At 37.9% G+C, this 13,575-nt stretch overlaps 1 protein-coding gene across 2 annotated transcripts in view; it reads left to right on the top strand.

Annotated features, from left to right (window-relative positions):
- Positions 1-13,575, top strand: part of unc79 (unc-79 homolog, NALCN channel complex subunit) — a 40,520-nt gene that overhangs the window by 5,049 nt on the left and 21,896 nt on the right. For both annotated transcript variants that reach the window (XM_055173185.2, XM_055173184.2), the window contains exons 3-14: positions 146-459; positions 738-908; positions 1,107-1,202; positions 2,066-2,121; positions 2,201-2,330; positions 2,546-2,610; positions 8,599-8,687; positions 9,029-9,069; positions 11,115-11,143; positions 12,105-12,334; positions 12,756-12,927; positions 13,311-13,541. In XM_055173185.2, the coding sequence (XP_055029160.2) occupies positions 146-459; positions 738-908; positions 1,107-1,202; positions 2,066-2,121; positions 2,201-2,330; positions 2,546-2,610; positions 8,599-8,687; positions 9,029-9,069; positions 11,115-11,143; positions 12,105-12,334; positions 12,756-12,927; positions 13,311-13,541 (1,624 nt within the window). The remainder of the gene's footprint in view (positions 1-145; positions 460-737; positions 909-1,106; positions 1,203-2,065; positions 2,122-2,200; positions 2,331-2,545; positions 2,611-8,598; positions 8,688-9,028; positions 9,070-11,114; positions 11,144-12,104; positions 12,335-12,755; positions 12,928-13,310; positions 13,542-13,575) is intronic.

Raw genomic sequence — 13,575 nt, 5'->3', positions numbered from 1 at the left:
GCATCCTATGTGTGCAATATCTGGGTTTGGTTCTTTTCTACTTACACTGTCTCTGTAGAGCCATTTCAATGTAATGTGCTGTTTCTTTGTGTCTTTGTTGTCTCTTTTTTTCCCCTGTTTCCCCCCCACCCCTCCCTCGGAGCAGCATCCTGTCCCGTACAGGCAGGAAGGAGAGCCAGGAAGCTTCCAATTTGGCCGTGCCCATGACCATGTGTCTTTTTCCTGTGCCATTCCCACTCACCCCATCTCTAAGACCACAAGTCAGTTCCATCAACCCTACAGTTACTCGATCCCTCCTTTACAGCGTTCTGCGGGACGCCCCGGCCGACCGGGGTGGTGCCACCCAGCAGAGTCGGGAGGTTCAGCTCTCAGATTACCCCTCATTGGAGTATCAGGGTCTCTATGCCACTCTCGTCACCTTGCTTGACCTGGTGCCCCTGCTGCAGCACGGTCAACACGGTGAGTCCACACCGGCCTACGGTTTAAATTTATGATGTGCCTGCTAGTACCTTTGATGTCGGTATTGACATCAGCTTTAAAAAAAAAAAACACGGTAGATGTTGTTCAAACGACTGAATAAAATGTATTTGATCGTTTTAATTTCAATCACGGCTCGGCTTGATTCACTCTGAAATTGAAGCAGGATCCACAGCTTTGTGTGGATGACCACATGTACAAGAGAAATTCTCTGAACGATGACACTTTTGATCATTTTTTTCCTTGTGACTTTTTCTCAGATCTGGGACAGGCCATATTTTACACTACAACCTGTCTTCTGCCTTTCCTCAGTGATGATATTCTCAGTACTTTACCCTACACCATGATCTCCACTTTAGCCACCTTCCCTCCGTTCCTGCACAAAGACATCATCGAGTACCTGAGCACATCTTTCCTCCCCATGGCCATATGTGAGTAAAGTACTGTTTTGGATTTGAGCGACATTCTATCATCAGCACCCCGTGTTATTTTAAACACATATGACAAAACCTCTTCATGTGACCGTCCTGTTCCACTGTATGTGGGTGGGAAAATAATTGAGAAAAAGTACTAATACATGCAACACGTCTCTGTAAGTTTAAGTACGTAAACGAGTTTTGTCTGTTCAGTGGGTTCAACTCGAAGAGAGGGTGGAGTTCCAGCATATGTCAATCTGTCTGCCTCATCCATGTTGATGATTGCCATGCAGTACACTTCAAATCCAGGTATATATCAGGCTTTGTCATCTCATGTTTGCAGGAATCTCTGTATGATATCACAGGCGATACATCTGTGATAATTAATGCGAAATTCCCCCGATTGTCAGCGAACTACGGCTCTGTGTAGTAAATGCGGCTCCATCTGAAAACAACTGATGCCGATTTACTACTAATCAAGGAACCGGCATTATACTGACGAGATGCGCGTGACAATCACATGCGATTTATCGTGCAGCCCTAACTACAGTGCATGCCGTTAATTAGGGCTGTGTCCCAATTCGAAGGCTGGATCCCTCAAAGGTCACGTCCTTTTGAAAGCAAGGACTCCGCAGTCTGAGAAGTGAACTGAAATGAGATGGTCTAGTCTGAGGAGGATCCATAGCTGCGTCACCTGCTGTGTTATTACATAATAATAATGTTAATAAAAAACAACTTATTATAGTAAAACAGTGACAAGGACCGTTGTTCTGCAAATTTAACAGAGGTTTTACATATTTATTTTAAAATATTCAACCATTAGAGACACGCAATAAATCTCGGGATAGGCTAGGCTGTGAAGGATACATTCGTTCTATCCTTCGCGGCTCAAGGAAAGGAAGGCGCATTTTGTGGCTGCATTTTAAGCAGCCTTTGAATCACAACACAGTTAGGGAATGTGTCAACTAGAATTTGTTATTTGGCAGATTTGCTGAGACCACCTCAATGTTAGTGAAAAGGTTGAATACTTCAATAAATTCACTTCTGACATCTTAGATACTTGCCTTTCTTTCTTCGGAATTATACTCTAGCTTGTGGCTTATACAGCAAATTGCTTTGGATGAATAAATTGAGTAAATGATAGTGTATAAATGTCTTTTCCATTGTTTCAGTATACCACTGTCAGCTTTTGGAGTGTCTTATGAAGTACAAACAGGAAGTATGGAAGGTACAGCGTTGATTTTTTTAACTTTTAAGATTTTTTTAGCCATTCGTAATAACTCAAGACATTACTGTGTTTTTTAAAGGATCTACTGTATGTCATATCTTATGGTCCATCCCAAGTCAAACCTCCGGCTGTTCAAATGCTCTTCCATTACTGGCCCAACCTCAAGCCTCCAGGTGCCATCAGTGAGTACAGAGGACTGCAGTACACAGGTAAGTGACTGATCCTCTCCATTGGGCCGTGCTTGAACTTTGAATATTTTAACACTTTGCTATTGAAATGCACCCATTTCTCTCTCTCTCTCTCTCTTTCTCTCTCTCTCTCTCTCTCTCTCTCTCTCTCTCTCTCTCTCTCTCTCTCTCTCTCTCTCTCTCTCTCTCTCTCTCTCTCTCTCTCTCTCTCTCTCTCTCTCTCTATATTTGTCTAGCCTGGAACCCTATTCACTGTCAACACATTGAGTGCCAGAATTCTATTAACAAGCCTGCAGTGAAGGTACTGCATCTTTTTCAGCTTGTTTCATGTACTTTTACATTTATGCTTAAAAAAATGTTCTTACATCTGAAATGCTCCATTAGTAGAAAGCTTTAAAATTGTAATGGCAAGTTTACTTTTGCCTTTTTTAAACAAGATAAAGAAACACAATTATGTCATGTTATACCACGGGTCTGTTGAATGCTTTATTCTGATTGGCTGAGAAATGTTCCATTGGTGTTGATTCTTTTTCTGTAAACACACACCTGATCTGTCAAATGTATTAAAATAACCACCATTAGGCGCATAATATTTCTAACATCGCTATATACCAGCCTAACACACATAATTTTTTTGTTTTTTAACTAAAGTTAACTCGTAATTTTAGGAGTTTAACTAAAACAGGGTTGGCAGCGTTTACAAAAGTCTCCGGTTTCAAGGGTCGAAAACGGCAAAGCATAACCGTAACAAAAGAAATGTGTTTTAAAACGAAAACCCACTAATAGGGCTGGGCGATGGAGCTCAAATGTATATCATCGATATCGTTATATCGTTCAATATCGATAATTATTGATACATTTTATTAAGCTTTAAAAAAATGACAAGTAGAATTTTTTATTTATTTAACCACTGTATGTTTTATTTACACACTTTATCAAGGCAAACAATATCCAATTTTAGTTTAATTCAATTCAATTTTTTTTTTATATAGCGCTTTTCACAATTGGTAATTGTTTCAAAGCAGCTTTACATTAATAGAAGCAGGGGAAAATAACGACAGACAACATAAGTAGCAAAATACAGCGACTATGAATAAACTTTACAGCCAAGCGTATTAATATTATAAAGTATAGAAGAGTGTGCTAAGTTAAGTCAATGTCGGCTGACTCCCCAGGGTTGAAAAACCCCTAGGAGAAAAACCTCCCAACTTTTTTAGCCAGGAGGGAAAAACCCTTGGGAGATATACACTCACCTAAAGGATTATTAGGAACACCTGTTCAATTTCTCATTAATGCAATTATCTAATCAACCAATCACATGGCAGTTGCTTCAATGTATTTATGGGTGTGGTCCTAGTCAAGACAATCTCCAAACTAAATGTCAGAATGGGAAAGAAAGGAGATTTAAGCAAACTTGAGCGTGGCATGGTTGTTGGTACCAGACGGGCCGGTCTGAGTATTTCACAATCTGCTCAGTTACTGGGAATTTCACTCACAACCATTTCTAGGGTTTACAAAGAATGTTGTGAAAAGGGAAAAACATCCAGTATGCGGCAGTCCTGTGGATGAAAATGCCTTGTTGATGCTAAAGGGTCAGAGGAGAATGAGCCGACTGAGGCAAGCTGATAGAAGAGCAACTTTGACTGAAATAACCACTCGTTACAACCGAGGTATGCTGCAAAGCATTTGTGAAGCCACAACATGCACAACCTTGAGGCGGATGGGCTACAACAGCAGAAGACCGGGTACCCTCATCTCCACTACAAATAGGGAAAAGAGGCTACAGTACAATCTGCACGAGGTGGTGTTGTAATGGTGTTGGGGATGTTTTCTCGGCACACTTTATGCCCCTTAGTGCCAATTGGGCATCGTGTAAATGCCACGGCCTACCTGAGCATTGTTTCTGACCATGTCCATCCCTTTATGACCACCATGTACTCATCCTCTGATGGCTAATTCCAGCAGGATAATGCACCATGTCACAAAGCTTGAATCATTCTTAAATTGGTTTCTTGAACATGACAATGAGTTCACTGTACTAAAATGGCCCCCACAGTCACCAGATCTCAACCCAATAGCACATCTTTGGGATGTGGTGGAATGGGAGCTTCGTGCATCCCATAAATCTCCATCAACTGCAAGATGCTATCCTATCAATATGGGTCAACATTTCTAAAGAATCTTGTTGAATCAATGCCATGTAGAATTAAGGCAGTTCTGAAGGCGAAAGGGGGTCAAACACAGTATTAGTATGGTGTTCCTAATAATCCTTTAATCATTTCAGAGATTAGGGCCTTAGTAGGAAAAGGATCTACCACCTTTAGACACTTTTGATGTTCTATGGATAGTTAAGAGACCAGAATTTTGCAACCGCAGTGTACGTGGTGGATTGTATTCTGATTCTCTAAGATACGAAGGTGCTAGGCCATTTAAGGATTTGTTGGTGATTAGTAGTATTTTAAATTGTAAGCGATATGTAACTGGTAGCCAGTGTAAAGATGCCGAAATTGGGCTTATGTGGTCATACTTGTTAGATTGAGTAATCGGCGTTTTGAACTAGCTGAAGCTTGTTTACCTGATTTGCATGGCATCCCCCATGTAAAATAGCAGTAAAAAATAATTTTGTACTTGTAACGCTTTGATAATTCATCAAAAAGGCATCCCTGTAGACTACCTCTCCATCATGGACTACTTGTAGGTTGTTTGTTGTCTTGCGGTAGATGCAGACGGATGCAGTTTATTAGAGAAGGTATACTAGAGATGTTCGCATACGCGCGCCGTATATATATATATATATATATATATATATATATATATATATATATATATATATATATATATATATATATATATATATATATATATATATATATATATATATATATACAGTGGCAAGAAAAAGTATGTGAACCCCTAGGAATAAACTGCTTTTCTACTGTGATTTGCCATAAAATGTGATCTGATCCTCATCTAGGTCACAACAATAGACAAACACAATGCGCATAAGGTGACAACACACAAATAATTCTATTTTCTTGTGTCTTTTTTGAGAACCCCCATTAAACATTCACAGTGCTGGACAGTGTTGGGGCTAGTTACTCAAAAAAGTAATATATTACGTATTACATATTACTCTTAAAAATAGTAATGCCTTACTTTACTTTATTACTCCCTGGAGAAAGTAACTAGTTATATTACATTTTTTTTCTGGACAAGAATGTTTATTTGGGCAAGCCACGGCCAAGAAAATATCCAAACACAAAACCCCCAAATCAATAAAAAGTTACAATTTTATTAGATTAAATTTGACAACAATTTACTCATTCAAAATACAGGGATGACAACAGGTTGCAATTAATTTTAGATGGACACCTTTAAATAGACAGCTGATGAAGGAATGACGGTTCACAATAAATTATTTCCTGATAAAGACTTCCAAGAGTTCTGTATTCTTAGCAGGGGGATACCATGATGTTAGTGCACATTATTTACCCACCCACTATACACAGCAATGCACAGCAAATTCATCCAACACCCAAACATATAAGTATATCAATTTAACACCGCAAAGTAATAAATACACAATCAATTCAATAAATATCATTAATATCACTCAAGCTAAAGGCACAGCCTTCGTCAATTAGGGTAAAATTGATATACAAAATTGATGGGATAAACAACCTGCACGCAACCCCTGTTTACATACAAACAAACAATGAAATGAGCGCCGGGAGACCGTGGCATAACCTTACATTCATCAAGGTCTCCACGGCAAGAAAACCCACCGTAAATACACCACCTTTTAATACAACATAAATATTACTGCTGGCTTCCTTACCCGCTACCGGACACGGTACCAATCGGTGATGGTAAATGATACCTCGTGCCAAACTTAGACCAATCACTGTCCCATTCACGACCTCCTCCCCTTCCCTTTTGTTCTCTGTGTTGTGTGCCTTGTGTGATGAAGGTGCTACTGGCGAATGTAACGCAAGTAACTAGCTCGGGAAAACTGTAATAATATTACATTTTCAGACGGGTAATGCCTTACACTACTAGTTACTGAAAAAAGTTATATTATTACAGTAACGCGTTAAACCCAACACTGGTGCTGGAGGAAAATGTAAGTGAACCCTTGGATATAACAGCTTGTTGAGCCTCATTTGGCAGGAAATACTTCAAGCAAGCGCTTTCAGTAGTTCTGAATCAGACCTGCGCATCGTTCAGAAGCAATTTTTGCTCATTCCCCTTTACAAAACCGCTTTAACTCAGACACATTTGTAGGATGTTTGGTGTGAACCGCTCTCTTGAGGTCATTCCACAGGTTAAGGTCTGGGCTTTGACTAGGCCACTCCAAATGGCTCATTTACTACAATGCTTAAGGTCATTGTCCTGTTGCATCAACTAACTTTTACTGAGCTTCAACAGGTGGACAGCCACCCTGACATTATCCCGTAGGATTTTTTTAACTTAATAATTCATTTTACCCTCAATGATGGCAAGTGGTCCAGGCCATGAGGCAGCAAAGCAAGCCCAAATCATGATGTTCCCTCCACCATTCTTCACTGTTGGGATGATGTTTTGATCTTGGTAAGCTGTGCCCATTTTGCATCATACAATTTTTCCCAAAAAATTAAACTTTTTCATCAATCCATAAAATATTTTCCAAATAGCACTGGGGTTTGCCAAGGTGCTCTTTTGCAAACTTCAGGCTCACAGCAATGTTTTTCGGGAGAGCAGCGGCTTGCTCCGTGGGGTACTGTCATAGACACCGTGCCTGTCCAAAGACATGCGTATGGTAGACTCAGAAACAGAGCTGTGTGCCCGTTCCAATGATGTCTTCAAGCCTTTAGCTGTTACTCGTGGGTTCTTCTTTACTTCATTGAGTATTCTGCATGGTGTCTTAGGAGTCATCTTGACTGTGCGCCCACTTCTAGGAAGGGTAGCTACAGTATTTAACTGTCTCCATTTATAGACAATTTGACAGATAAAGGTCTAAACATTTTGAGATTGTTTTGTATCCCTTTTCAGCCTTATGGAGTGCAACATCTCTTGATCAGATATCTTCATTAAGAGCATGGTTCAGAAGAGCTGATGCTTCTTAAGTACAGCAATCTTAAAATGTGTGAGTGTCTTAATATCAATCAAAGTTGAACTAAACCACACATTTAAACTCATTTTATTAATTGGACTCCAGTTTGCCAGCTTCTGACATAAAAGCTTTTAATAAAGTAATTAGTCCATGGGCTCACTTACATTTTCCTCCAGCACTGTGAATGTTTAATGGGTGTTTCCAAAAAAGACACAAGAAACTGGAATTAATCATGTCTTATGAGCTTATGCACATCGTGTTTGTTTATTGTCGTTACCTAGAATGAGGATCAGATAACATTTTATGGCAAATCAATGTAAAACAGAAAACCAGTTCATTCCTAGGGGTTCACATACTTTTTCTTGCCACTGTATATATATCTGTATTGAAATGTACCTAACATGTACTTGTAACCTGTTTCATGGCAAAGCATCATAATTCAGCAGCACACAATGTAAAACATGTCAGTTCTCGTTTGTAGCAGGTGGTGATATGACTATAACTTAACAACAACTTTCTGTTTTTATGGTAAAGGATTTGGGTAAAAAGAAATTATGCTCAAATGGGTGATTATTTTGATTTTCTTTTTCAGAAAGGGTTTCAAGTTTGTTATAATAAACTCTGAAAGTTTGGTTTAGTGTAAAACCATTATATATTTTTTTTCAAGTCTTTTTTAACATACTGAGAAAGTTATATAGCACTACAACATTGCCTCTAAAGAGGAATATTGCCGTTTGTATATTCAGTGCTTGGGCCATAATTACAGAGGGCAAAGCAAAAATTCCCCCAATTGCCAGTGTTTGCTCAATTACAAAAGCAGCATAAGATGAAACATCCTGTAACTCAATTATCTAGAAGCTAATAAGGAAATGATACCACATGACATACAGCTTCAGACATCCTTAACATGCATGCACGTCGTCAATACATTTCATGCTGAAATCTAAATAAAAGTTTAAAACGGTAACAAGTGCAATTTATGATATTGGTCTGATATTAAAAATGTATGTTTGTTTGTTTTTGTCTCGAGTATAGTGAGGCAGTCAAAAGAAATCAAAGATTATTTTATTTTTAACATGTGAATATATTTATGGTGAGATACAGAATCTTTCTGTTCTTGTCTTATGTTTTTATCAGACAGTTATTTTCTAATAGTTAGACAGTATGAATGTGATTATTTCTCTTTTCTTCATTCAGATGTGTATTGATCCAACGCTTTCGGTTGCTCTGGGTGACAAACCACCTCCTTTATACATCTGTGAGGAGTGCAGTCAGAGGATTGCTGGGTAGTTCACACTGCATATTATGAATATGATCCCATTGTAAGCCAGTAGATACTGAAGATGGCAGCTGGTAGCTGTAAGGAGAAGCCCAAGTCTTATGAAATAGCATTTATAAATCTTCCAGTATCAAAAAACAGCTAATACAATTGTTTTTTAAAATGATAATCTCTCTCTCTCTCTCTCTCTCTCTCTCTCTCTTAATTCTATATATTTAGAATTAATTATGATAACAATAAATTGAATTGTAAAATAAAATCCCACTGCTTAGCTGACATTCACAAAATGTACCATATCTAGCATTAGGTTAATGAAGTAAATTTGTTTTTCTGTGTGTTCTGTCATAGTGATCATGCTGAGTGGCTCGTTGATGTCCTTTTGCCCCAAGGTCAGTGGATCAAATGTGTTCACAAAGAGTTCATAGACACACACCGAAGTCATTGAACAAGACTGAAATAAAAAAAATTGTATTTCAGTTCCAAACTTTTCTTAACATTCAAACCGTATTAATCTATTACACACAGCCAAACAAAACTGTGTGCATGCTTTTAGTGCAGTGTTTACCAACTCTAGTTTTCACATAACCCCTTCCAGAATTAGGGTTAGATGTACACTACCAGTCAAAAGTGTAGAAATACTTGATTTTTAAGATCATAGTTAACATTTTAATTATTTCATCTACAGGTGTATGGTTAAATCCTTGAAATTACTTTTGTAGACTTAAATATAGCATTGTCAACAGATTTATTTCGGTTATTAGAAACTACAATTTTGTTAAATGGATGACATGGACAGAATATTGAAGAAAAAGCTGGCACTAAAAAAACTGATTAAATGTGAACTCCTTCAATTTTCTTAAAAAATCATCCTAAAGTGAAACTTCAAAAAGCTTCTTGATCAAATGACACGAGTACGGTTTTGCAGTTTCTAAGCAAAGGGTGACTGTACTTCAGATGATAAAATATACCAACGTTTTCATTTTAGCCATCAACATCATTCCCACAGTTACATTTGTGTTATGTCGTAGTTTAGACGACTTTGTTATTATTTTGTAAGGTGAAATATATGTATATTTTGAGCTTGGGGACACCAAGATTTATTTGACATCTTAAAAAGTCTCCTTTAATACTCTTTCACAACGAATATGACACAATAAAGATGCATATTGCTGAAACTTTTCACAAAAATCATGACATGATTGATCCCACCTATAAGATAAGATTGACTATGTGCTAACCAATCAACCATAACTCCTGCGTGAATGAGACGTGTGATTCTGTGTGAGTTTGTTGTGTTAGGAACAAGTCAAAAGTCTGTTTGTATCATGTAGTCATTGTATCATGCCCAGCTTTTCTTTGTAAACATTTACAAAGTCATCAAGTGTAAAATGCCTAGTGTTTAAAAATCTATTCAGATTTAAAAGTTATGTAGTATAATTCAGTCATTAGCCTGATTATAGACGGTTTCATCAGACGCACGTGCGGTGATGTGATTACGCGTCTGAGCAGAACTTAACTTCCAGTCTCTGTTTGTTTAATGATCTGACTAGTTGCTAAACTGAACTCTTGAACAAATACCTCATTGAAAATAACAAATGTTTTGGTTTCCTGAAGATTAGGGAAGACGGCGATCAGTGATTACCGCTATGTGATGGGAGGTTTGGCAACCGATCTTTTGTTAAGATTGTTTAGATTATATAGTACACATTTTACACAGTAATGTTAGCTCAGTGTAGTTCTTTATTTTACTTACTAGCATAAAGTTAGGGTTAGGGTTAGTTATATAGTGTTGTATAAAGTTATATATTGTATAAATTAACATGTTTTCTTTAATTAAAATGTTAAATTTTAGAACTGTTTTTATTCTAAATTTTCTTTGGGGGGGGCGCGAAGGAATGCACCGTACACATAGGGGGGCCGCACGCTGAAAAAGTTTGAGAACCACTGCTCTAAAAGGACTCTGTTGTTATTGATTCTTAGCGGAGTTAACCGGAAGTTATATGTTTCACGAAAGCCGTTTGTTTATGTTGTTACTGCTGAAACCGTCTATAAGCTTTTTCTTGATTGATGAGAAAATTTATAATTATAATAAGGGAACATTTTTCTCCTTAAACTTCATTTGAATAAGCAACTAAATAAACTCAGTATTTTGACAGTAATAATAAAAGCTAATTAGATCTTAGTCAATCATATTGCATGTACACAATAAGTATAGATATGTATAATTATATAATGGTGCTTTCATAAGAAATTTGGCATCACTGCATTCAAGAGATAATGGACAGAGATAAAGAAATTAATTCATGAGCAGAGCGTCATTCAATCTTGCATCATTTGCACCCAGAGCTCCTCTGCCAAATGTCTTTTGAATTTTTTTACTGTGTTTCTTGTCTTATACTATAACAAAACCCTACACTTGATTTGATTTTCACAGCTGAAATTTCTGCTATATGTCAGAAGAAGGTAAGCATTGTGTTGTCGTGTGTGTGTGTGTTTGCTCATGTTCGTCCATGTCTTTAGGGTATCGAAGATAAAATGTGTGATACTTGTGAATGTCTAAATGCATCTGAGCTGTAAAATGATTCCAGTAGTACGTCATGACATTAATTCATTTCCCTGTGGCACGTTCAGTCTGTATGTGTTTTGTCATTGGAAGCTTAACTTCATGAAGGTGCACCTTAAAAACACTAGACAAAACTCATTGCTATTACACATTCATGCTATCAGATTTTTGTTTTGTTTTGCAGTTCATATAAACTGCTTTTATTTGCATATTTGCTTTTTTGGTATTGTAATTGTTTTTTTTTTAAATATCGATTTATAAAACAGCATAACTTTTGTATATTAGGCCAAATAAAGATGTAAAAGCAATATGGCAAACATTAGTCAGTTGTGGAACTGAAGTCAGTATGACATTGATATGATGTTAACTTCTTTCTGAGATTGCGTTGTCCAGAACATGAATATTATAGCCAAAGATTTACCAACATTCTCCAACAAACACAATTAAATTTTTTTGTACTTCTGTACTGAACTTAATATTGTGAGTCTAGCATTTTCAATTAGTACTAGTAGCAGTATTTTATTTCTAAAGCACTATTTTAACAACAAGATGTTGTACCAAAGGGCTGTACAACCATACATAATACATCAATAAATAGTAAAAAATAAAAAAAACATTATAAAAAGAGCACAAAGTAAAATAAAAACAAAAACTAAAACCTCTTTACTCGCAGAGGCTGCACAAAGGATGTAAGTTTTAAAAGTGTATAAGGTATAGGGGCAGATCTAATATGGAGTGGCAGAGTAAATAATTCATTTCTTTGATCAGATTCATTCATTTAATTAATCAGATTATCCTTATTATTAGAAAGTTTAGTAAGGAGATTCACGTCTCTCTCTCTCTCTGTGTCTTTGGTGTCAGAATTGCAGCTCTCATGTCCGACGGGCCGTTGTCACCTGCTTTTCAGCTGGCTGCTGTGGTCGCCATGGTAACCGGCCTGTGCGCTATTGCAAGCGTTGCCACGTCAACCACCACAGCAGCGAGGTGGGGGCATCAGCAGAGACTCATCTGTACCAGACGTCCCCCCCGCCCATCAACACACGCGAGTGCGGCGCAGAGGAGCTGGTGTGCACTGTGGAGGCTGTGATCAGGTGCTGCATTCAAACCTTATAACACCCACATGATAGACAATTAATCCTTATCAAGTAAAAGAAAAACTGTAAAAGATTTGTCAGTGTATTTATTTTAGAACGTGAGTCAATTCAAAGAAACACTCATCTGTGAGCATGTTCAAATGATCTTTAGAAAGTGTACAAGTGTGTTTGACTTCATGTGGCGCCGCAAGAACCGACAGCCGGATGGCATCAGAGCACCTTGAAAATGAGTCATCATACACAAAGTCTGCTTTTGAATCGCTCTTGTGGTACTCTGATGTCATCTGCCTGCCGATTCCTACACCGCCGCACGAAGCCAAACACACCTTATGTCTCTTGGCCCCTTTTTGCAATGAATGTGAATAAGGATATAAAGTAAGCAAAACTCAATGCAAGTCATTGTCATCTGTCGCCCCAGTCTGTTAAAAGAGGCAGAGATTCATGCGGAACAGAGAGAGTTTGAACTGAACCGACGGCGTCAGATGGGTCTGTCTACATCCCATCATTCCTTAGACAACCTGGAGTTTGACAACAAAGAAGATGACCAACATGACCAGAGATTACTCAGCCAGTTTGGCATCTGGTTTCTGGTGAGCAGCTCGTTACCTTCAGACATGTTACATAACCTTTAAAGTACCAAGGATTTTAAGCAGTACTCTTTGTCACGGCCAGAGATTGTACAGTATGCTTCAACTGCACATTTTATTTTTTGCAGCTTAATTTAAACACAAATCTTAGTGATGAAACAAATATAGCAGGGACTTCATTTACTTAAGGGCTCTCTGAGCAACTGAGCTCTATTCACAAGATGAAATCATTATCTTTGTGATGTTGTGGGCAAATTTGACATTTGAAATTGTGAACAGAAATTTAAAATGATGATTATTTTATCCTTGCTCCAGTCTCATGAAAGCAATGTTTCTATTACTCTCTTATTTAATAAACTAACAAGTAAACTGCAATGCTTCACCAGGTGAGTCTGTGCACACCTAGTGAAAATACACCAACTGAGAGCCTGGCACGATTGGTCAGTATGGTCTTCCAGTGGTTTCACTCCACGGCCTACATGATGGACGACGAGGTGGGCAGCCTGGTGGAAAAGCTCAAACCTCAGTTTGTCACGAAGTGGTTGAAGACGGTTTGTGACGTGCGCTTTGACGTCATGGTCATGTGTCTACTGCCCAAACCAGTTGAGTTCGCCCGGGTAAGTAAACTATAGTTAACCACTCACGGTTCAC

Source organism: Misgurnus anguillicaudatus, chromosome 7 (genome assembly GCF_027580225.2).
Source record: "Misgurnus anguillicaudatus chromosome 7, ASM2758022v2, whole genome shotgun sequence".
Taxonomy (NCBI): Eukaryota; Metazoa; Chordata; class Actinopteri; order Cypriniformes; family Cobitidae; genus Misgurnus; species Misgurnus anguillicaudatus.
The sequence above is the reverse complement of the archived record's forward strand: the minus strand, read 5'-3'. Positions and strand labels throughout refer to the sequence as shown.